General features: G+C 37.0%; 1 protein-coding gene across 6 annotated transcripts in view; it reads left to right on the top strand.

Moving 5' to 3' along the window:
* Window positions 1–25,942, top strand: part of atp11b (ATPase, class VI, type 11B) — a 64,630-nt gene that overhangs the window by 16,660 nt on the left and 22,028 nt on the right. For all 6 annotated transcript variants that reach the window (XM_031902134.1, XM_004914415.4, XM_031902133.1 and 3 more), the window contains exons 4-25: window positions 1,091–1,171; window positions 2,110–2,217; window positions 2,345–2,473; window positions 3,348–3,451; window positions 5,357–5,404; window positions 5,525–5,589; window positions 6,783–6,864; window positions 8,006–8,156; window positions 9,135–9,332; window positions 10,357–10,515; window positions 11,971–12,146; window positions 12,475–12,543; window positions 16,429–16,502; window positions 16,584–16,687; window positions 17,631–17,812; window positions 18,976–19,179; window positions 20,020–20,173; window positions 21,267–21,369; window positions 21,481–21,626; window positions 23,491–23,550; window positions 24,772–24,899; window positions 25,308–25,446. In XM_031902134.1, coding sequence (XP_031757994.1) covers window positions 1,091–1,171; window positions 2,110–2,217; window positions 2,345–2,473; window positions 3,348–3,451; window positions 5,357–5,404; window positions 5,525–5,589; window positions 6,783–6,864; window positions 8,006–8,156; window positions 9,135–9,332; window positions 10,357–10,515; window positions 11,971–12,146; window positions 12,475–12,543; window positions 16,429–16,502; window positions 16,584–16,687; window positions 17,631–17,812; window positions 18,976–19,179; window positions 20,020–20,173; window positions 21,267–21,369; window positions 21,481–21,626; window positions 23,491–23,550; window positions 24,772–24,899; window positions 25,308–25,446 — 2,664 coding nt within the window. The remainder of the gene's footprint in view (window positions 1–1,090; window positions 1,172–2,109; window positions 2,218–2,344; window positions 2,474–3,347; window positions 3,452–5,356; window positions 5,405–5,524; window positions 5,590–6,782; window positions 6,865–8,005; window positions 8,157–9,134; window positions 9,333–10,356; window positions 10,516–11,970; window positions 12,147–12,474; window positions 12,544–16,428; window positions 16,503–16,583; window positions 16,688–17,630; window positions 17,813–18,975; window positions 19,180–20,019; window positions 20,174–21,266; window positions 21,370–21,480; window positions 21,627–23,490; window positions 23,551–24,771; window positions 24,900–25,307; window positions 25,447–25,942) is intronic.

Raw genomic sequence — 25,942 nt, 5'->3', positions numbered from 1 at the left:
GATTGTCTCCAGAAAGGGTGAAGTATGTATAGAGACTTCACAGGTGGGAAGCGGCCTTTGGGAGAGAAAAAAAAAAAAAAAAATATATATATATATATATATATATATATATATATATATATAATATTTTTTTTTTTTTTTTTCCCCACAGTTAGTGCTCGAAACGTTGGATCTCTTTTCTTAAATAAACTTATTATATTTTTGCCAAGTCCTGGTGTGTGCAGCTCATTCTCTTGCTATATATATATATATATATATATATATATATATATATATATATATATATATATATATATAATTTCTTCTGTTACATTTAAAAACATTCCATATTGTAGGGGCACTATACTGTTGCTGACATGTCTGGGGTAGCATGCAGAAGCACATTGCGGTTTATTAATTCCTTGCCTTCGCTACTTTGACTTAATACTGTCCTGTTTGCCTTCATGAGGTTAAATGCATGAAGCCCTGTGCGTTTGCCGCTGCACACACATGTGAAAGCAAGTATTTAAAAAAATGCAATAAACCACAATAAAATTGCAGATTGTTACCTTTAAATAAACTTTTAGTATGATGTTGAGAGTGTTTATTCTAAGACAGTTTGAAATTAGTCTTTATTTTTTATTTGTAGTTTTTTGTTCAGCAGCTCTCCAGCTTGGAATTTTAGCAGATAACTGGTTTCTAGTGTCCAAATTACCTTAGTTTAAATGAGAAACTTCAGTATTAATGGGAGAGGGTCTATACAGAAAGATAAGTAATTAAAAGCAACTATAAAATTGTAGCCTCACAGAGCAGTATTTTTGGGGGTAATTCAAAAACTATAATAACTAAAAGATGAAGACCATCTTAAAAGTTACTAAGAATTGGCTGTTCCATAAAATACTACACATTAAATAATATTCAATGACCCCTTTAAGGATAACAAAATCTGTATTTTGCGACATTGTAAGAGGCTGCATGGCAAATCAGTATTTAATTTAATAAATTGAGATAAAAATGTTGATAAAAATGCAGCAAACATCATGCATGTGTTTACATATGATTCATGTATATTCCAGTGATAATAACTTTTGTCTCTGAACTGTTCTTTCAGCTTATGATAGATACTCCCACAAGTCCTATAACAAGTGGTCTTCCATTGTTTTTTGTAATTACAGTAACAGCAATTAAACAGGTAACTTTTTTTTTTTGCAAAGTAAATGAACACATTTAATTTATAAACTATATAAATGTATATTCTGTCACCTTTGACATGACAAAAAATATTTCAATGAAATTACATTTTGTGTTTAAAAAAATTAAAATAATGCTGTATTAATAAAGTGTAATTCGGTCTCGAGACGACCGATATTGCAGGAGCATCGGATATCAGTCGTCTCATCAATCGGAGGGGACAAAATATTTTGCAGGAGCAGAATCGGCAGGTGGAGGTAGAATTACTATTTTTTCTACCTCCATATCGATGATTCAGCTCTAAACGTCAGTGGAGGGAATGAACGATCTTTCTTGTGACCAATGGTCGCAGGAAAGATCGTTATTGTAAGGTTTATGGCACCTTTAGTCTTCTACTTATCTGCCTGTGTATTATGGGCTCTCCCCAGCAACTGATGCAATAATTATCCATCCTAAAATTACCTATTGGGCAGGTTAAAAAATACTGCCATGTGGGGAGTGCTTCAGAACACTGAAGCTGTCTTCTCCTGATGGGCCTGTACAGCTGCCTATTATGGTCTGATCTTTTGGTCCCTAAGCCAAAATCAGCCCGGTCAGGTCCAGAATGTAGATGGCCAAATCAGGAAAAGATCCGCTTGTTTGGCAACCTCACCAGTCTTATTGTGTATGGCCAGCTTAAGAAATTAGCTACTTTGAAATATATTTTTTGTTTTGGATTTGTTCGTCACTCACAGAGTAAGGGCTGACGGCGCGTCTGCCATCCCGCCGGCGACTTACATGTTCGCCGGTGGGATGGCAGGGGTATGCAACTCGGGGAGATTAGTCGCCCGCGAACAGGGAGTTTTGCCGCGGGTGACTAATCTCCCCGTGTGCCAGAGCCCTTTAGAAAAGTCTTGAGTTAAATAAGAGCAAGCTTTGTAAATCTATATTGTGTTCTAGGGCTATGAAGACTGGCTGCGACATAAAGCAGACAATGAAGTTAATGGAGCTCCAGTTTATGTTGTGCGAAGTGGACACCTTGTCAAGACTAGATCAAAAAACATCAGGGTATGTGTTTTTCGGCCAAAGAAATACTTAACTGTACTTTTATTTTGTTTTCGTGTATACTTTCCATAAGATCTATGTGTATTTTGTAGAATTGTTCTGAGGTTTAATTGAGGTATATTTTTCTCAGGTAGGAGATATTGTTAGAGTAGCCAAAGATGAGACATTCCCAGCTGACCTCGTTCTGCTGTCCTCAGACAGACCTGACGGTTCATGTCACATTACTACCGCTAGCCTGGATGGAGAGACAAATCTTAAGGTGTGTCTTGATATATGTATTTATGTAATTATTGATGCAAGTGTAAGCCCAATAAATGAGGATTGCATTAATAAATATGTTCTGGTTTTATTAAACAGTTTGTGTGTTTTTTTATTATTATTATTATTATTATTTGTTGCATTAAATAATAAATATCAAGGAGACTATAAAAACATTCATTTTGTTATGTTATGTTCTGCTCTGGTTCTTCTAAGCCTACTTGGGAGGGTAATGAAATTTCCCTTCCCAAGTCAAACCATGTACAGGTATCGGACCCCTTATCCGGAAACCCGTTATCCAGAAAGCTCCAAATTACAGAAAGCCTGTCTCCCATAGACTCCATTATAAGCAAATAATTCAGAATTTTAAAACTGATTTCCTTTTTTTATGTAGAAATAAAACAGAACCTTGTAATTGATCCCAACTAAGATATAAATAATCCTTATTGGATGCAAAACAATCCTATTGGGTTTAATTAATGTTTTATTAATCTTAAAGTATGGAGATCCAAATTATGGAAAGACCCCTTATCCGGAATACCCTTGGTCCCGAGCATTCTGGATAATGGGTCCTATACCTGTATAATGAACTCCTTACCTGTAAAACTGACTCTTTAAATTATCACCCCTGATTGCAGCAGGTGAGTGAGTGGTAGTAAGTTTAATGCAAAGTAATGATTCTTTAGTATTTTATATTGAGCTTATAAACTAAAAAATATTTTAATTAAAGTAGAAAAGGTGTATTTTAGCATATATGGTATTTATACACTGTCCTGTGCACAGAACTGTAATACTGTTTTAATTACAGAACATGAACCATTTTGTCATGATAGCTTTAATTAGATATAAATGTTTTAACCATACATTTTTTTCAGACACATTTTGCAGTTCAAGAGACAGCAGTTTTACAGTCTGCTGCAAATCTGCATACATTATCTGCAGTCATAGAATGTCAGCAGCCAGAAGCAGATTTATACAGGTAACTTACATTACTTAGCCTGTAAATTATACCATTTTTATTGTGTATAAAACAGGGCACTGCACACTGGGAAACCATACGTGCCAGTGTTTAAAGGGGAACTAATGACTTAAAAAAAAAAAAGTTAAGGTTCAATGGACTGAACCTTTTGCACATTTTGTCTCACACACAGGCTTTGCCAAAGGCCTACATATATATATATATAAAAAAAAAAAGGTGCAACTTGGCCATGACTTGTGATTCCTTTTTTCCCTTAGTGCAGGGGTCCCCAAACTTTCTTGTTCATGAGCCACAGTCAAATCTAAAAAGACTTTGAAAGCAACACAAGCACCATAAAAAATCATGGAGGTGCCAAATAAGGGCTATGATTGGTTATTAGGTAGCTTCTATGCACACTATCAGCTTACAGGGGACTTTATTTGGTAGTAAGTCTTGTTTTTATTCAACCAAACCTTGCCACCAAGTCAGGAATTCAAAAATAACTACCTGGTTTGGGGGCACTGAGAGCAACATCCAAGGGGTTGGTGAGCAACATGATGCCCCCAAGCCACTGGTTGGGGATCACTGACAAGCATCATTGTTAAAAGCTCCAATCATGCTAATACAATCAACACCTCACCTTCATGCGATCCCTGATGCCATTTTGGTTATGATAAACATGCTGATTGGAGCAACATTCCAAGGTATTTATTTCAGGAAGATCTTTGTGCAAGTCATTCTGAATTGAGAAAGCCAGTTGGATGACTAGTGAAACGTCTTCAGGCTAAACACAGCATTTCCAGTTGATTTGACTTATTACTACAGATACACAGGAACTGTATATTGAATTTTGTGATTGCACTCTCATTGCCCTCAGTGACATTGATGCTTATTACTAATAAGAATTGTCTTTATCACAGTATAAAGAGTACACCAGAGCCCACATCTAATCCCTCCATTACTTTCTCTTTCTTAGACACTTCCCACTTGCACCCTTCCAGGCACGCTGAGTTGGGACAGCTTCAGTAGGTTGCAGTACAAATGTACACAGTACTTTAGCCTTCATGAGGATCACTTTGCCGCTAACTCTGCATGGCTAGAAAATTTGTTGGAATATCACTTTAGCTTCATTATAGGAATGTTGACCTTAACCTGATGAAGAATTTGTTTTGCTTTTATAATCATCCATTTCAAATAGATATTTTGGCAAAGTGATCAGTGAGAATAGATGAACCCCTTCTGTAGCATAGAAAATGACTGTTGGGCAATAGACACTCTGGGGAAGTTATACTACTTCCCCTCTAAATTTTGCAAAAATATACTTAACTTTCCTTAAGATTTCCCCTCCTTTTCATAACACAGATGTCTTTTGTTGTCAAAGGTATTTAAACACCAAACTCAGGTCCCCTAAGCTGACTGGCACTATCCATTGATTGCTAAACAAGTGACTAGCAGCTACTAGCAGGCACATACTTATGGGAAAGTTTCAACCACAGTTTCCCTTTAATAACAGGCAGCGATTACGATTGAGTTAAAGATGGCACTCAAGAATCCAATTAGGGTTTCTGAAACATGTATTTTCATAATTGATTTAGCACAAAAAACTGGAATGTAAAAACTTGGCACTTAAAAGCTGGCAATATCACAAATAAATCAATGGGAGGAGTTCTAGAAAATACAAGTGTTGGTTTTTTTTTTTGGTATACTGATTAAATACAATGAGTAGAATGCGATTGCGCTGTGTTCAATTGTTTCACCTTTTTAAACTATTGTGTTTTTTCTAATTTAAAAAAAAAAAAAAAACTGAAATTCACAACATTTAATTTGGATAAATATGCCTCCCTAGGTCAGCACATGATGCGAATATATCTTGTTTGCATATTATCTTTTGTGAAATATATTACAAATATTTTTTACTTTTGTTAGGTTTGTAGGAAGACTAACTATACGACAGCATTCAGAAGATATAGTGAGGTAATTTTTTAAAACACATTTTACAGACAGACACTCATTGCTGAATATTGTGTCATGCATTCTTATTGCATTCATTGTGGGTATCTATAAAATCTATTAAAATTTTGTATACATTTTTAGATCTCTTGGGCCGGACAACCTCCTGCTTCGAGGAGCACGATTAAAAAACACAAAGGAAATTTTTGGTAAGGATTTTATTTGTCTAAAAAATGCATGGCTTATATGAGCAGTAATAAACAATGTTTTGGTAATTAGTTATTTGGTAGCCCCAACTGGACTGGCAGACTACGAGATGCTCTGTTTGTCAGTACATGTGGCCTTTATGCCTCCTAAATTTGCCTCTCAAGTTAGAAATTCAAAAATGAGCACCTGTTTGAGGCCACCAAAGTGGTTCATGAGAAAGATAATGATTGTGAGCCACTGGTTAGGGATGACTAACTTAAAGCATATACCATACTTATATTAGTTCAGGTGCATATGTAGTGCCAGCATAGACAAAAAAAACCATAAAAGTAATTTCAGTGTATGGCTTTATGGCATGCTGATCTCTGGATTCGATAAATATCTCAGGTTGGCAAGCTGCTCCCCTTACTTTATAACTGCTTTTATTTACTGAAGAACTACTCTGGTGTAATACCCTTTGATAAATAGATTGTATTTGCCTCTTTAATGTGTGATGGAGGTTTTCAACAGTGTATTCATCTTAAAATACTCCTATATACACTGTATTTACACTGTACAAGTACATCTGTAGTACAATCTAAGCCTAAGGGCTCTGGCACACTGGGAGATAAGATAACAGGGAGATTTGTCGCGGGCGACTAATCTCCCCGTGTGCCAGAGCCCTTAGGGGCAGATTCATCAATAAACGAGTTTGAATCCGGAAATGGGTAAAATTTAGATTAGATACGATGATTGGAAATGTCACGAAAATGCTTATGAAAAAATCGTAATAGTCAAGATAATATCATATTGGCAATCCAAGCGATCGTAAATGGTGGGAAAACCTTTGATCCTTCTGTGCATGTGTTTGGAAGCCTCCCATAGGTTTCAATGGCACTCTGCAGCTCCAACCTGGCCAAAGGAAAGTCGCGATAACAAAGTTTTAATGAATCCGAAACTACTGTACTCATTGCAACAAATACGATTTTGGCACGTAAAATTTGTCACAAAGTACGAAAAAGTTGCGCAAATTAATGGAAAAAAAAACCCACTCAAAATACGCAGTTCTATATTAGAAAAAATACAAATTTTTTGTATTCGGAATCTTTCGTACTTTGGTAAATGTGCCCCTTAGCATAGCTTTTCCATGTTCACTCAAGCAAACCAGAAATTTGTTTTTCCAAAGCCATTTACATAAATACTTCTTTAATTATAGGAGTTGCAGTATACACGGGGATGGAAGCAAAAATGGCTTTAAATTACAAAAGCAAATCTCAAAAACGATCAGCAGTTGAAAAGTAAGTTTGATGGCTGTTAGCATTTTGGAGCTAATAATAAATGGGTTACAATAAATAAAGGGAGAGTGTGAAAGTATAGAATGCATTGCATTAAGTGCACAAAGAGAACTTAACTTCCTTGATTTCATATGCTGAACTCATTGTTAACATAAACCCTGGTATGTGTTTATATTGAACATACAGTGATATAAAATTAATTCCCCATCTTCCTGATTACCCCTATTATTGCACAACTGTCCCACTGAATGGTTTCTGTTATGTAAACAAAATTAGACAATTGTTATATTAGACAAAAGGGAACCACTCATATTGGATTTTAAAATATTACTGTATTTAAAGAACAAAGTTATCCTACACCAATATAACCCACATGTAAAAATAACTGTCCCCTTAATTACCACTTGTCTGGATGTTATTGATAATTATTAATCTGATTGCAGTCCTGTTAAAGCTCAACTTGACTATATATAGAATTTTGTTTGATGATATAGGCAAAAAGTTATTGAAATATACCAATATGGAAGGGGTTACAAAGAAATGTTAAGGCTCTGGCACTCCATCAAACCACACTGAGAGCCATTATTTCTAAAGTAGTTTTGGTGCAAAAGCAAAATTAGTGCTTGCCTTTCCAGCCTCCACTAAAAGTTGGTGTTCACAACTTTTACGTAAGATTGAAGGCTGCTATACTAAAGTAATATCAAATTTGTCTCGCATGCAATAAAAACAAAACCCTGAATGACTACATGCAATAGAAATACAGTACAAAATGTGTAAGGCTGTACCTTACTTGAGTTTCAGCAATTTTTCACATGGGTAATATGGGTGTAAAAATTTTTGTTCCTGAAATGTAAGAATTATTTAAACATCCTGTTACATGTTTAATCAGGTTCCCTTTATATTTTTTAGTATGACAGACGTGCAATAAGGAAGTGGTCAAATACTTCTTCACATCACTGTTAGTACAAGCTACTTTACATTCACTTATTGTTATAATTAACAGGTTTTATTTTAAAGTGCCAACATATTCCATACTTCTGTGTATTTTGTTTACTTTGAAAAAATTTTAGTGCGCTAATTGTATATATTTTTTTTAGGTGTCTGCTTATATGGGAATTATTTTTTAATACTATTTATGTTTTAGGTCAATGAATTCTTTCTTGCTTGTGTACTTGATTATTCTCCTCTTTGAAGCTATTCTAAGTACAATCTTAAAGTATGCATGGCAAGCTGAAGAAAAGTGGGATGAGCCATGGTACAACCAAAAAACAGAACATGACAGAAATAGTAGCAAGGTTTGTACTTTATCCAAAAGTATCTTTATTTTTAACGTATAATAATGTGTGCAGAGGGCCGCCACCAACTTCCACTGGCTCACAGTGCATTTGTTTGCTATTAGGGCTGCATTAATGTTATACACCTTGAGCAATTAAAATTATATGGTGCATAAAAAGCTTATTTGAAGCAATGAAAGCAAGTTAGAGGGCCCACTTTACAAATAACTGGCGAGTTATTTAGAATGCAATGGATAATTGACAACTGCATAGGTATCTAGTGCAGTGTTTTCTAGTGCAAAATATTGTCTGTATATGTTTTGTATATATAATTACTAAATTGTGATTTCTGTACTACACATATAACATACTGTATATACTCAAGTATAAGCCTAGTTTTTCCGCACCCAAAATGTGCTGAAAAAGTCACCCTCGGCTTATACTCTAGTCGGGTGCCATGGGTCCCTCTAGACAAGCACTCTCTCTTTGTGTGCAAATTAGGCCACCCGCAACCAGGCCCTCCAGTGCCCTGGCCTAGGCTCCCACTAGCAATACTTACATCTCCTCCAGGAGCGGGTCTGCTGCCAGTTTGCCAATGTGCAATGAGCGTGGGGTAGTACTCATATTGTTTTTGTTGACCGTCTTCTCCGCTTACAGAGCTAGTTTACTGTTTTTCTTTGAAATAAATATTGATAAACATATACCCACTGATGCCTCAATTAATGCAATTTTATTGGTATTTATTTTGATTATTAAAACTTAGCAGTAGCTGCTGCATTTCCCACCCTAGGCTTATACTCGAGTCAATAAGTTTTTCCAGTTTTCTTAGGTAAAATTAGGTACCTCGGCTTATATTCGGATCGGCCTATACTCGAATATATACGGTATTTACTTTTATAAACAGTGTATTTTAAAGTATGTTGTTAACTTAAATTGGATTGCATTATCACATCTTCTGCTTAATTTTTCTATAATTGTTATCATCTGTTTTGTAAATAGATTCTGAAATTTATTTCGGATTTCCTTGCATTCCTGGTACTTTACAATTTCATCATACCTATTTCACTTTATGTAACTGTGGAGATGCAGAAGTTCCTTGGATCATTTTTTATTGGCTGGGACCTTGATCTTTATCACGAAGAAAGCAACCAAAGAGCACAAGTTAATACATCTGACCTTAACGAAGAATTAGGACAGGTAAATGCCGTGTTTGCCCATGCAAATCTTACTGTGTGCCAAATTAACTAGAAATGTTTTCTCTGTTAAAACATAACTGGGACTTTAGCATGACACTTAATAGAGGTGCATCATTTAGACAGGCCATTATCAAATAGTTCCTGTCCCCTCTTAAGTGCACGGTGTAATTCAGCCCCTTTCACGCTTTTTTCTATAGTGAAGTAAAGAACTCTGGGGTTTAAAATCTGCTTTCTTCCAAAAAAGAATCTGCACCACCCACTAGGGGTGAAAAGAATGAGCTTTTGTGTCTGCAATGGGGGATATTATTTGAATGTTTCTTAATTGTGTGTGTCCTGCCTGTGTAGTAAAGTAAACATGGATACAAAGCTCAAGGGAGCCCACCATGTAATACCTGTTGTAAAGTACAGGGCTACCTTACCCCTTCCGAAGTAAGGTAGCAAGGTTGCGTATACTAGCTTACTCAATGTTAAATGCTAGTATTTAATGATTACTTAAGTTAATATTTTATATGTTATGGAATTGCTTGTTAGCAACTTTAACTGATCTTCATGTTCCTCTTTCATTTACTTTTGTATAAACTGGTCCATACTTAGCATGGAGAGAAATATACCTGTGATAGCTATTCTTTTGTTTAGTTGAAAGGCATAGACAGTCAACAGCTATCCTGAAAGGCAGATGAGCAGTGACTCTGGGTCGGGGCAAAGGTGTAGAGCCAAAACACCAGGCTGACAGGTTTATTAACATGGTTTTACTTTTCTTGAATGTCTAGCTTCAAGCTTGTTGTGGGTAGGCTATATCTAATAGGTAATGGGTAATTTGCTGTTGAAGTAGAAGAAATTGGAGGGAGTGATAGGACAAGTAAAGACAAAGGAATTAGTGTATGTGCCCACACTTCTAGTTCTGCAAGCATAACAGGTTTTTGTTTTCTGTTCAATGCTAGGGTTAGAATTTACTGCAGCTTAACCGAACTGCCATGTATGTTAGTTATCTTTTGTAATCATAATATTGTCTTGTATTCAAACAGGTAGAATATGTGTTCACAGACAAAACTGGTACACTTACAGAAAACGAGATGCAGTTTCGAGAATGTTCCGTAAATGGTATTAAATACAAGGAGATTAATTGCAAACTTGTACCTGAAGGTGTGACTATGGATTTTCCAGATGCACCCACCACAAGCTTAGTAAGACTTTGTCTTTTTATTTGTTTTTACAGTTATTTATGACATTTTTGCAGGTTATAAATGATAACACTTCTAATAAAAAATGCTCTTCTGAAAAATTTTTTTTTTTTTTTTTAACAATATGCATTGCACAGCATATTTGGAGCTTAATATATACTTCTGAAAACTCAGCCATTTGTTGAAACACATATATTCAGATACATTTAAACTTGTAAACATCTTTATAAAATAAACACACGTTGGGGCTCATTTGTCAGTGTATGAATTTGTATTGTGTTAAAGTACGATTTGCGAAAATTCGTATACTTAGTATAATTTTTGATGTGTGGAAATGTTACGAACGTTACAATATGAAAATATCATTGTACGATCCGAAAGTTACGAAATTTTCGTATCCGAACGATCGTAAACGGCATGAAAATCTTTCTGACTTTGAACCTTCTGTGCATGTTTTTGGAAGCCTTCCATAGGACTCAATGGCACTCTGCAACTCCAACCTGGCCAAAGGAAAGTCACGATACCGAAGCTTTAATAAATTACAAAACTTTCGTACTCGTTGCGACAAATATGATTTTGTCACACAAGTTGTCACAAAGTACGAAAAAGTTGCGCAAATTAAAGAAAATATCGTAGAAAATACGCAAAAGTTTTAAACTTTAGAGAAAATACGACTTTTTAGTAATCAGACCTGTCGTACTTTAATGAATGTTCCCCATTGTGTGTTTGTGTATATACAGGTAACCTGATATCCAAAAAGCTCCCAATTAATTTAATGAAATCTAATTTTTTTAAATTTCCTTTTTCTCTGTAATAATAGTACCTTAGACTTAACTAAAGATGGCCATACACGGGCCGATTCTAGCTGCCGATATCGGTCCCTTAGACTAATTCGGCAGCTAATCTGTTACCGTCATTCTAATTCGATCGTTTGGCCCCAGGGCCAAATGACTGAATTAGCCTGGATTCGCCCGATATCGCCCACCCGTTAGGTGGGGGATATCAGGAGAAGATCCGCTCACTTGGAAACATGGCCAGGTCTTAACATGTATGGCCACCTTAAGAGATTATTAATTCAAACTTAAGGCACCTAGGATTTCCATAACCATATAAAAGTACAAACCTATGGCCAAATTCGTTTTTTCCCCACACAACTTTTTGTGGAACATGGAAGTTGAACATTTTTCCATGCACAGTTGTCTGTAATCCTTCCTTATCCTAATATGCACATGCTGATTCAGAGTTGGTTTGTTTTTTTTCCAAATCAAAATAGTGGTTTCAGTTTCTCTTCTACTCCCCCTCCCCCCCTTTTTTTTTTTATGAGAGGCCGAAGGGTGATTGAATTACATGTCTTCAAAATGATCTCGCTTAGAAGGGGGGACACTGACTACATATTTTCTTTTGTTCTGACGTGCAATATTGGATATGGATTTAAATTGTTTCTTTTGTATTTCACAGAGCATGGAAGAAGAACTCTTTTTAAAGGCAGTTTCTTTGTGTCACACAGTCCAGATCAGTTACGACCAAATAGATGGCTGTGGAGATGGACTCCGTTTTGCAAATGGAATGTCAAATCAGTTTGAATATTATGCTTCCTCACCAGATGAAAAGGCTCTGGTTGAAGCATCCAGAAGGTTGGAACATGCAAATGCATTTTTTTTTTTTTATGAAAGCCCTTTAACTACCCAGCCAATTCTCCTGAGCAAATGACAGACATTTTATCTTCCAACTTGTCCCCCCCCAATTTCATTACCTTGTGTTGTATAGATATTTCCTGTAAAGTGGCATGTGTGTCAGTGCCTTAAAGCTATTCTCAGGTGTTTTGATTTGCTATTTAGGTGCACAAAAAAATGCCAAACTCGCCCTGTGCCATAGATTTAAACGGTAGAAAAAGATTTTTGTATGTTACAAAGGTACCAAATGGAATGTTAGTAACCTTTTTTTTTTTATTTTTGTTTATAGAATGGGTGTTGCTTTTAATGGCATACATGGAGAAATTATGGAAATCAAGTGTCTCGGAAAACTTGAAAGGTAACCGTTTTTAAAGGAATGTTGAATACATTTCATGGTGGTTAACAGCCTTTTTAGATTTCTGTCCCTCATTCATTATTTTAATATAGAAACTGTGCAGATTTAAAAACCTTTACTTTGGTTTTCTTAGTCAAGATATTGTCTAAGATTCCATTATGGTTCCTGTTGAGAAATCAATATGGCTTTTGTCTTGTTATCAATTGAAATAATTGTTACGGCTTTCCAGTTGCAGCCAGTCATAGAAAAGGAGCTGTACTCTAGATATCTCTTGATACCTGAATCTGCTTTAATTAAAGGAGAAGTTAACCCTAAATATGAATATGGCTGGAAATGTAATATTTTATATACTAAATAGACTGCACTAGGCCAAAGTTTAGCATCTCTATAGTAGTAATGATATAGGTGTTTACAGTTGTCACAGGAGCTCTCCATCTTGGATTCTGTTAGAACTGTCCCAGACGGTGCACATGCTCAGTTTGAGCAGCTGTTGAGAAGCTGAGCTTAGGGGTTGTTGTAAATTTACAAGCAGAAAATGATTTTGGCTGGCCATAAAAGCTAATGCTATAGGGCTGATTATTAAATTCTGATGCTAGCTGCACTGATTTCTGAGATTCAGTATAGTAAGTATCTGTGTTTATTACTAATCAGCCTTATATTGTGACATTTATATCATATACACACACTGTATATTGTGAGTCGGCCCTTAAGCTCAGTAACTGACAGCAGTACAGAGTATGTGCAGTGAATCAGTAAAAAAGAAAATGGGGAGCTACTGGGTCATCTTTGGAGGCACAGATCTTCTCTGCAAAAGGGATGTGGTTGCCTTTAGTTCTCCTTGAAAATGACTTGCTTAGATGGGCTTTATATTAAGTATGAAATGATCTAGAACAGTGCTGTCCAACTGGCGGCCCGCTGGCGACCCCCCTCTGTGTGGCCCCCCACCTGTCTGGCTGCTTTGATGACTTACCTTTGTGTAAACTTTAAATTGTATCAGTACTGTGATTAACTGGCCCCCTGCATGGTTCTCACCTCAGATTCAGGCTGTAATCCCTCTGTATTGTTTAAAAATGTAATCCCCTGCTTTGTTCACACCTTTTAATCCCTAAATTGTTCACCCTCTGCAATGTTCACACCTCAGGCTCACACTGTAATCACCCACATTGTTCCCCTGTTCACACCTCAGACAGGCTCACGGGCCACATTTACTTACCCCCGGGCCAGGGCGGGCAGGGCCAGGCCAGCGTTACGCCCCTTTAGTCTGTTTAATTCCGGGCCGCCAATGACACCAAGGGGCACATTTACTAAGACACGAATCTGAACCGAATTGGAAAAATTCCGATTTGAAAACGAACATTTTGCGACTTTTTCGTATTTTTTGCGATTTTTCCGGCGACTTTACGACTTTTTCGTTACCAATACGATTTGCGCAAAAAAACGCGAGTTTTTCGTAGCGTTAAAACTTGCGCGAAAAGGTGTGCCTTTTTCGTAGCGTTTAAACGTAAAAGGTGCGACGTTTTGCGCAAGTTTTAACGCTACGAAAAATCGCCAGATTTTGCGAAACTTTCGGAATGGCTATGCAAAACTCGCGTTTTTTCGCACAAATCGTATTAGTAACGAAAAAGTCGCGACAATTTTCCGAAAAAATCGCAAAATACTGATCATTATGAAAAAAACGCAATCAGACGCATTCGGCCCGTTCGTGGGTTCGTAAATGTGCCCCCAAGTCTCGCGTGATGAGACTTGGCGTCGTTGGCGGCCCGGATTAAAAAGGCCAAGGGGCCGGATGTGGCCCGCGGGCCGTAGTTTGCCCACCCCTGCTGTAGGAGCAGTAGAAACCCACAAATAAACCCTGCACACTACAAAAAGAACATATACTGAGGTGGTACTGCAATTAAAAAGTTTTTTAATATATAGTTATTGTGCAGACTGTAGGAGCAGTGCCAGCACATAGCCAGCATAGGGCAGGCAGAGTATGGCACACACAGGCAGGGTAGGGCAGGAAGAGTATGGCACACACAGGCAGGTTAGGGCAGGCAGAATATGGCACACACAGGCAGGGTAGGGCAAGCAGAGTATGGCACACACAGGAAGGGTAGGGCAAGCTGAGTATGGCACACAAAGGCCGCATAGGGCAGGTAGAGTATGGCACACACAGGCAGGGTAGGGAAGGCAGAGCATGGCAGGTTTTTGTTGTTCTACCACCATTAATATGGGTATGGTCATGTGATAACATGGGTGTGGTTTCAAGTGGGTGTGGTTTAAAAAGGAGGAGTGGTCAAAACTGGCTTCCATTATCATCCCTCCACCACGTAGGATGGAAAAATTCCGGCCCTCGGCACCACAGAAGTTGGACAGCACTGATCTAGAACAGGGCTGTCCAGCTGGAGGTCTGGATGCTAAAAAATGGTTCAATTCACACAGCAGCCAACTTTATTGAAATAGAGGACATTGCTTCTGTGCTATCCTGACCCCCCATCATTCTTAAGCACCTGTTTTTATTTAGGTAGTGCATAAATACTGGGGGCTTCCTAAGATCAAATATATAGAGCAGTCATCCTAAATTTATGTAGGCAGAGCTGGGATCCCAAGAATTCTTCACTAAAATATATCGGTAGAGGTGTTTTTTTAATTTATATAATTTTTTTTTTTTTTTTTTTTTTTTTTAAATTTCACATGGAGCTAGCCGTATTCTTCATTTCCTAGGGTGCTACAGCCATGTGCTCTGATAAACTTCAGTCACACTTTTGGAGTGATATCTCCCCCCCTTCCTCCCCAGCAGCCGATCAGCAGAACAATGGGAAGGTAGCAAGATAGCAGCTCCCAGTAGATATAAGAATAGCACTCAATAGTAAGAAATCCAAGTCTGGCTTGGGACTCCTCCAGTTACATGGGAGTAGGAGAAACAATAGGTTATCTGAAAGCAGTTCTAATGTGTACAGCTGACTTTTTCTGAAAGCTCAGAATCAGGCACAATGCATACATTTGTTGGTTCAAGAATAAAATTTTAATATAGAGCATGTCATACACTTGTGAAAGTGTATTACCAACACCCAAAAGCTGTCTCATTTAGAGCTTTAGTTCAGCAATTTGTAAATATTCATCCACATCTGCATGTATTATTAATTTAAAAAAAACCTCTGGATATATCCTTCTTGGGCATTGAGGGAATTGCAGTTAAGTAACGAATAACCAGATTCATTCAAGTTTAATATTTTGATAAAACCTTTAAAATGGTGTAGGATATAAGTGTTTTCAATAGATTATGTATTCATATAAATATTTTCAGTCTACCAGTTGCCCTTCAAACAGGTATGTATGTATGTATGTATTTATAACTTTATTTATAAAGCGCTACAAGGATACGCAGCTCTGTACAATCTTTCAATATACACAATTATACACAGGTAGTACAAGTGTTATAATAAATACAATAAATAAGTATAAATACACAGATTAAGTGCCATGTGGTATGAGACACGGTAGGAAGAAGATCCTAATGTATAAGATCGTTGCAGACCCAACAGCTGTTGGGGGGTCTGGTAGTTTTGAGATCTTTACTAACATGATTTTATTAAACATGTTTACTGTAGATAGTTTTGCACAGTATATATTGAAAATGAAGGAGATCTAAAATGTGTTGCTTTAAGTCCCACTATATTTATTTGTTTAGGAAAAAAATAGTGTCATAACACCAGTGTTATGGATTTTCAGCTTCTGTTTAAGCCTTGGGCCTCTATGATTTATGTGTTTCAAATGATATCTGTGCTGCCTGTAAAATGTGGAACAAATTGTATCTCAAATTTTTTTGTAGTCAAATAAGACTTCATATTTTTGTATGCATTTTTTTCAGCTTGTGCATTCAGTATCTTACTTGTGTTTCTCAAGGTACAAACTTCTTCATGTATTGGAGTTTGATGCAAATCGTCGTCAGATGAGTGTCATAGTAGAGAGTCCATCTGGTAAGAACAAAATTTCTTTCTGCTGTTTCCTTTCAAATTATTTTCTTTGGGCATTTCATTTATCTGCTTAATAATCTCTAGGAGAAAAGATACTTTTCACAAAAGGAGCAGAGTCTTCTGTCCTTTGCAATGCAAAACTTGGAGAAATTGACAGAACTAGGATCCACGTGGATGAATTTGCTTCAGTAAGTTTTCTAAACAAGTCAAAAGTGTTATTTTATAAGTAAATTCTGCATGCTTCAGCATTTCTTATATCCCCAGTGTAATTTAGTTTCATCTATAGTTGTACTTTCTGTGTGAGTGTGAAACCAACACAGCTTATTTGGATCATCAGGTAATCAGATTAATTATTGTTATTTCTTGTTATATTATAATAACGTCCTGAAGCTCTGCATGCCTTATAGATGCATGGTTCACAACATACTTATTTTTAAGAAGAAAAGACTAAAGACTGAAGGCAGCAAATTTTTGTGGTACTATTGTCCCTTTTTATATCCCACCTTTAATATGTGCAACACTGCCACATTATCAGGCAATAATTGCCTGTATTTGATTTTTCTATTGCATTCAGGCTATGATCAGAGGGCTCTTTGGCTGTTCTTGTTTGGGCCACTAAAAAAATGTTAATTACTCCTGTTGTTTATATTGTGTACATTTATAGAAATGACTGAAACAGTGAGAGGTATAGAAGGATAATTTGTAGCCTTTATCCGTGATTCATTTTTAAAAACTTTTATTTAAAAAGCTAAAAGCTAGCAGAGAAGCTGCAAAGAAAAAAGATGAATTTGTGTGGCTTCAGAAAGAAATTCTAAAAACTGATAATGCACATGGCACTTTTTGTTGCCACAACGCTTTCCCACTAGTGATATACATTTATGTCAGGAAAGAAAACTGTTGGGTGTTTTGTCATCTGCAGTAGCACAGGTTTATAACAGGTGGCAAAATTTACCCTGTGCCAGTACCCTAAAGGTACTTTATACAGTATATGTAACTATCGTGTTATTTGGGGTTTTTGTGTTTCTTGATTTTTGTTAAAAAAAACAAAAACAAAAAACATTTGCATGATAATATAATGATTAGTTCCAACAACCCACATTATTATTTTAACTATGCTTTTTTCCCCGTTAGAAAGGACTAAGGACATTGTGCATTGCCTATAGAAAGTTTAGCCCTGAAGAATACAATGAAATTGATCAACGACTGCATGAAGCCAAGACTGCCTTACAGCAAAGAGAAGAACGTTTAGCTGATGTTTTCAATTTCATTGAAAGGGATTTAGTGATGTTGGGGGCAACTGGAGTTGAAGACAAGTAAGCATACTATGTAAATATATTGGCCAGAAGTTAATATTGAAAACATATTTATTTGCTTAAAATATATGCATGCATGACATGTTTGATGCATTTAAAAATTTTAAGCTGTGTTATTTATTATAATTGTACCAGATAACAGTGTTGGTGCCCTGCTCATTTTGCTCCTGGAGAAGGAAATCTCTTGACTTCCCAAAATGCTTTGTTTGCTTTTTTTTGTCTGTAAAGGTGTCAGGGCCAAGAAAGGTTAAATATAGGGTTCTGATTCAAGTATGTAAACCTGGTCTGGGGATATTTGTTTTTTAATAGCTTCTTATTTGTGCAGTTGTTTAACAATAGAAGGTAAAGCAATGAGAAAGGACAGAGAAAAGATAGGAAAAGGGAATGTATGGAGAAATAGTAACACATTTGTGTGGAGGAACTAGCTAGGGATTGCAGCCAGGGCTCATAAATCCTGTCATATCTTTGGGCAGCACCTTGCCAGGTAAGTAAGTCTGTAAAGTTCCATTTGCAAGTTTGAGTTGGATCCATATCAAGCGCAAGATGGGACTTAACCATTTGATGAAAGGCAGTTTGGCATACAAAAAATTTGAGATTGTCGAGCTTTAAACATTGGAGACATCAGTATTTACTCCCAATCGTCTCGGCCCGCAACACGCCTGTTGGTTTTCCACTAGTACTTAATCCTAGGTCTGGTGTCATCAATTCGCTTTCTGGTCTTTTAGTATTTTAAGTGTAGAAGCACAAAGTTGAACCTATGTCTCTGTTGTAGTAATTGGTGTTTTCTAAAAACATAGTTAGCCAATAAAGGTATTACCTTTATACAACTTTTGTTATTTTTTTATGTCATAATGGTTGCCTTGTCCATTATTAGTAGGGATGCACCAAACCCACTTTTTGGGTTTGATTAAATCCACCCTGATGGGTTCTGCTAAATCTAAAGTGAATCCGAATCCTGATTAACATATGTCGCACGCTAAGCATTTCATCCTTGCCTCTGTATCCATCTGGCACTGCAGAAGTGGTTTTGTGGACTATTGGACAATGGAAAAAAAATAATGTATTCTTATTCCATGTAATGCAAATATAATTTGTAGGGCGGGATGCTCCTTTCAGAATGAACTGAATTAAGATTTTAATGACAAACCTCTGTTTCTTTTTAGACTTCAAGATAAGGTCCATGAAACTATAGAGGCCCTTAGAGTTGCAGGAATAAAAGTGTGGGTGCTCACTGGAGACAAGCATGAGACAGCTGTGAGTGTCAGCCTATCTTGTGGACATTTCCACAGAAATATGAATATCCTGGAACTTGTGCAACAAAAAACAGATCGTGAATGTGCAGAGCAGCTGAGCCAGCTTGCAAGAAGGTAAGCAGAAAACACAAAGATTTCACATTAAAGGGCCGATACCCCAAAAAATTTAAATGTTTTAAAGTAATAAATAAAATATATTATATAGCTGTTCTGCACTGGTATAACTGGTGTGTTTGCTTCAGAAACACTTATGTAGTATAGATAAACAAGCTGCTGTGTAACCACTGGGGCACGTTAAATAGGGCTAAATGGCATAGGTTATATAAAAAAAAAGCTCTGCTGAGCACTATTATATTCTACAGAGCCTGTCTGCTATGCACCATTTCCCACTAGGTTAGACTTTTTCCCCCTCATTCCCCCTGTTTTATTAACTGTAAAATTTTGTTCTCAAAAAAACCTGGCCTAAGCTTAGAAAACGTTTTAAGCTTTGTTCCCTCGTTAAATTAACAGTAACGATTTTCTTTACACCAGTTGCATTCATATATGAGGTTGTGTTTGTTACATCCTTCAGACCTCATGCTGTCAGTGAATAAATAAAAGTTTCTTCACAATATTGCAGCAAGCAAGAACTGGGTGAAGCAACCACTGACAGGTTTTTTTTTTTTATCTATTCCTCTCTCTGTTGCATAGTTATATTATGTTGAGACTAATAGTGATTGCATATGTTGGTTTTCTCTGTTAGAATATTGCAGCCTCCTCCTATAGAATGGGATATGTTAGGACAGTTTTGGGCACTTTCCCACCACCTGCAGTATGCCCTCTGTGTGCCTTCAGCCTTAAAGTTAGGCAGACATGTGGGAAGGGAGCGAGGGGATCAGAGTGAAGAGAGGTGCACTTGTCATAATGTTACAGATTTACATTGATTATTAAAAATCATTGTCTGGATTTGTCTAGGTTGAGAGAGGACCATGTTATTCAGCACGGGCTGGTTGTTGATGGAGCCAGCCTTTCTCTTGCACTCAGGGAACATGAAAAGCTGTTCATGGAAGTCTGTAGAAATTGTTCTGCAGTTCTGTGCTGTCGGATGGCTCCTTTACAGAAAGCAAAGGTAGACTGTTTCATATCTGTTGTAAATTTTGAATAGCTTATCTTTCTTCCCTCTATGAACTGATTCCAGTCAGTAATAGCTTAAAGAATAAGTAAACCCTTTTTTTTTTCTATCAGTAAAATTACTCTAAACAGCCTCCAGAATTACCTACCTTTGTCCCAGCATTGTCTCTGACCTGGTTCCTCAGTCAGAAGGTGCAGAGTGAAGCCCCACCCCCACTTCCTGTTCAGGTCTCTCATTAAAAAAAAAACCCTGCTAATGCACAGACTGGCTCCTGCTGCCTCCAGCCCAGAATGCTCTCCAGGTAGTCCAATTGAAGAGAGAACTGAACAGGAAGTGGGGGCAGGGCTTCACTCTGGACAAGGAAGCAAAGAAAAACGACCACCTTCTGAGTGAGGAACCAGGTCAGAGAGAATGCTGGGACAAAGGTAGGTAATTGTGGAGGCTGTTTATAGCAATTTTACTGATAGAAAAAAAAAAAAGATTTACTTATTCTTTAACATTCCAGTCATCCCTCTATAGCAGTGCTCCAGCCTTATAATTTAACCTTAAAAAGATCAATGAAAATTGTATGGCGATTTTATATTTTTCTCAATTCTAAATTTAGAATTCTAAAAACATTTGCAAATTGATGTTACATTTTAATTGATGTAAATTGATGTTAATAAATTCAAATAATAAGACTTTAAGAAGAACGAAACCCTCCCCACAACCCTAAACCCCCTTATATGAGCACCTCTACCCCACTCCCACACCACCTGATACAATCAGAAGTGTCTCTATATTTATACCTGGTATAAAATGCATAGCTGAGCATATCTGTAATATTGCAACACAGCATGCAGGAGCATGTTCAGTTGCAGCCAATTCCAGACCTAGCTGTGTATGGCATCTCTTACAGAAAAGAATCTGTGATGACACCTGTCACCCCCCGATTCTGCAATTTTATATTATGTGTACACAACGTGACAGTAACATGGGCTGCGGGTAGGTAGGAGGGGGGCTGTAGTTGAGGGCAGGGATTCTTTATTCTTTTAGTACCCCATGAATAAACTGGACTTAAATTTTAAACAATATGTGTTTTTCAATGCAGGTAGTGAGACTACTTAAAACGTCTCCAGAGAAGCCTATAACCCTAGCTGTTGGAGATGGGGCAAATGATGTCAGCATGATACAGGAAGCTCATGTTGGCATAGGTATGTAAGCATTCGGGTTTGGGCGCTTTATATGTTGAGCAATCTGAGCATTCTTTAATTTACACAATTTTGGTGCATTTACATTACACTGTTTATATTTGTAATACCCAGGTATCATGGGCAAGGAAGGCAGGCAAGCGGTACGGAACAGTGATTATGCAATTGCAAGATTTAAATTCCTCTCCAAATTGCTTCTGGTGCATGGACACTACTACTATATTAGAATAGCTACCCTTGTACAGTACTTTTTTTATAAGGTATGTGCTCAATTATGTAACTTTATATTATGAGTAGTAGTTTGAATGGAACCATGTACTTCTAATTTATCAGTGTATAAGGGTAATGCCACACGAGGCGTAGGGCGAATATATTCGGCAAGCAGAAAAGCGCTTGATGAAAATTCCGCCCTACGCCTCCTGCCTGTGCCTGCACCCGATTGAATGAGATACGCTCGGGTGCAGGCACATGTAGACGATATATGCATAATAACGCGAGCTAATGCAAAGTCTCGCATTTTTATGCGTATATCAGCTACATGTGCCTGCACCCGAGCATATCTCATTCATTCGGGTGCAGGCACAGGTATGTAGCCTTAAATCATTTTACATCAGTTTGGTTTTTGTTGCCCTTCCACCAACCCTAAGGGTTAACATTAGGGTTAAAAAACATGCACATTGTTTTTTCACTTGTACTTAGGCCCATAATAGCAAATCATGTGCCTTTCATAACTGACCTTCATGACTTCATCTTATATCCCCTTAAAGGAGAAGGAAAGGTAAAAACTAAGTAAGCTTTATCAGAAGGTCCTCTATCAAAAGAAACAAAGGACTTCTTGTCTCCTTTTTTGGGAACATGTTGTTAGGGTATACGACTTCCTCTCCCAGAAAAATCCTTCATTTCTGGTCTGCGGAGCTCTCCTCTCTCCCCTTTCCTGCCCCCCCCCCATAAGAATACATAAAGCTTACTCCCCCCAACCTAAGGAATGTGTGATGTGAGCTTTACAGCAGGAGGCTATGAATATCAAGCTATAATGACAGCTGCAATCTTAAGCAAACAGAGAAAGCTTCTAGGGCTCTTTACTTGGGTATGGTAATGCTTTCTGCTGAATAAATATAGCATTCTAGGTGGCACTAACATGGCAAATCTATTGGCAGTAAAATGCCCAAATTACTTTCCTTCTCCTCTAAAGGGTCGTTCACCTTCAATAGCCAAATGTTATTAAACCACCAACAATGCTCTTAGCATCCATTTTCCATAAAAAAAGGCCACTGTAAAAGATATTTTTCTACATGTTAAATCAGTCCTTCTCCTGTCTCTGATCAGTTTCCTGAAGGGATTGGAGTGGCCTTTGAACTTGACACACTGAGAACTTCCTAAATATTTACATCATCATTTCCAGGCTTTTCCCTTATTTTGTTCCTATTGGACCAATACATTGGTTGCTTGTGCACTCTAACCAGTTGCATAAATTAAGAGGTCATTGGTTGGTTTCTCCCTTGCAAAGGTATAGGCAAACAGACTTGGCACATCACAAATCTGACATAGTATTTGCCAATAGTATTTGAGTCTGCTGCCCCCCCCCCCCCCCCCCCCCCCCCCAAGCAGAGGGTCTGTGCAGATGTGATGGATCAGCAGAGGGATGAATCTAAGGTGAATATCTCTTCAGCTGCACATTTTGTTTACTATCTATATGGCAAAGATTGTTCTATTAATGTGAACTGTTTTTGTGAATGTTTAAAGAGCAAGGAAAGGATTCTACTATTCTACCTAATATGTTGTAGAGCCCCCTTTCCTGTAGCAAATCGACAACTTTATTTTTTAAAATAATACTAATTTCTCCCCAAAATTTTCTTTTATCTTCACAGTTAGTGTAGTCTATCACGGCCGCCATCTTAGATTTTCCACCCCCCCCGCAGCAAACACCCGTGCACCCTCTTTACTCAGCTCAGCTTCCTTCTCTCTTCCTCAACCCCTTTAAGCTCACCTTAATTACACAGACCTCTGTTGATGCCTCTTTGACCAGGACTTTTTAAATGTATAAGCAAAACATCAGAATTTGGATTATGTTAGCAGATTTACATTTTCCAAAAAATACTAATGTTTTTTTCTGTCTTTTTGCAGAATGTGTGTTTTATTACACCACAGTTTTTGTATCAGTTTTATTGTTTATTCTCACAGCAAGTAAGTGGAATATAATGTACTTTTCAATAATGTTTTACTGTTGTGCTAAGGGTGAAAATCCCAGAGGAAACAAATTGCTGAGAACAAAATTTTATGAATAAATGGTGTAAACCGGTAAAAACATTCCAATCCTTGAACACCCTACCAATTATATTGCCTCTGAAAGTAAAACTCTGAATTTATGGTCCCAGTAGAAGATAAAACATAACAATACAAAGTTAATAAATCTGACTGTGCAGCTAAAAAAAACTTTTACAAGGGTGGTCAGTCTTAATCCCAGTTTGTGTTATCTTGCCAAAAATTGATTTTTTTTTATCAATAATTTTACAGCTGTTTTGTGTTAAATAAACTGTTGAAACAGCCAAGATAAACCATTATCATTTTGGAAAATTTGTCATTATTATTCCTGTTGTCTTGAAAGGCCTCTTTATGGTACTGGCATACAAGGAGATTTGTTACCTGCAGTAAATATGTGCTGCCACAGGTGACAAATGTTCTGAATATGCCTTCCCCATGCCTAACCTAAAGGATCACCACAACACATTACTCACCGAGATTGAGCTTAGTCGCAAGAAAATGGCCATGAGTAATGTATTTTACAAACCTCTTTGTGTGTAAGATGATAGCACACAGCGCTGCTGCATTTTTAATAGCCCAAAAACAGGCTGCTGAAACAGCTCCTTATAGACTTTGATTCAAATTCGCCTGACAAGTGTTAATTGTGTCACCATTGTAAGAAAACAGTATCCTGGAAAGGTGTAATGATGCGTTTCTAGCTAACCATGGCTTATCCAGCTTTGACATGAGCACTTGTCAGGCTATTTCTATTAAGCGCTATGAGGGACTGTAAAAAAAAAAAAAAAAAAAAAAAACTTCTTAATTAGCCCCATGAGTTTTAAAGAGAATGCATGAAAACATTTTTTTTGTTTAGTTTTCTTTGGAGGTATAGTAAAAATGTGATTCCAGTAAACATTATTTAAATGTCTCTGGTTTTGAGACAATGTAGCAGAAGGCAGTCCTTGTCCAGATCTGTTAATATTCTGGATTCTGCTGCATTGTCAGAGAAACAATAACTTCAAGTTGCTTGGAGATTACATTTGTATTAAATTCTTCGGTCGAGATTCCCCATAAATGCAGGTATGATATCTAGGATTTTAACTTTTTTTAGTTAATATAGTTGTAATTACATTTTAACATATCTTGTGTTCTTTTTATTTCCAGACACTGTATGACAGTGTATACCTGACGTTGTACAATATTTGTTTCACCTCCTTACCTATTCTAATGTACAGTCTTTTTGAGCAACATGTGCATCCACATGTTTTACAGTCAAAACCTGGTCTCTATCGGTAAGTATCATGCCCGCTTGATCTAATCGAATGTGCACTAAATCATGTTTTCTCCAGTGCGAGTCTACTTATCTTGACTACCGTTTAAAGTTATCAAGGTATTCGAAATAAATTCAGCTCATGAAACTCTGAAGTGACATATTGTATTATTTTTTAAACAGGCAGTTTAATATAACATAATAAAAGTTAAGTGCCGCCATTTATTCGCATTAGTTTTTTTTTTTTAATGTAATATTCAGTGTATGGTTTGTGATGTGTCCTAATTAAATGATGGCATTGCAATTACAAATAAACTTGTTCATCCTATTTCATTTGCTCAAGTCCTTATATTTTGATACAATGAAAATGTAAATGTAACCTGAGCTGAATTTCATAGTATAATAACACACTTTTTTTTCCACCCCACAGAGACATTAGTAAAAATGCCCTTCTTGGTTTTAAACCATTTCTTTACTGGACCCTTTTGGGCTTTGGGCATGCCTTTGTGTTCTTTTTTGGGTCATACTTTTTAATGGGGGAAGACACATCCTTGCTTGGAAATGGCCAGGTAAGAAACATCTGAAAAAGTAATTTGTTCAACTCAATGCATTGTATATGTGAGAAGTTTTTACCCATGTAAAAGATGTTCATAATGCTCAGGCATGATGAATATTGTTGACTTGTTAGTGCTTAAGACTGAAGTGGAAAAAGCTACAATAAATGCATTCTTGTGAAGTAATTGCATTTTTCTGCATCAAATGCAGCATTTCAACAAGCCTTTTAAATTTCCCACTAAGTAGATTCTGGACAGTTTCTCATATGGTACCTTAAGAGGTATAGCATACATAATATGTTGATGCTGCTCCTTGTGGCGGCAGTTGAAATGTGCCACAGGACACAGATCACTTCTCATTCACTGGCATGTAATCTAGACTTTTAAAACAGTATTTGGAGTCAGTTGGGGTGATTTATAAAGAATGGGCAAATTTGCACCTGGGCAACCAATCAGGTATTTGTTTTTATTGCTTAACCTGCAGCTGGATGAAAAAGGCTAATCACTGACA

Source organism: Xenopus tropicalis, chromosome 5 (genome assembly GCF_000004195.4).
Source record: "Xenopus tropicalis strain Nigerian chromosome 5, UCB_Xtro_10.0, whole genome shotgun sequence".
Taxonomy (NCBI): Eukaryota; Metazoa; Chordata; class Amphibia; order Anura; family Pipidae; genus Xenopus; species Xenopus tropicalis.
This window is presented reverse-complemented; position numbering and strand designations above follow the sequence as displayed.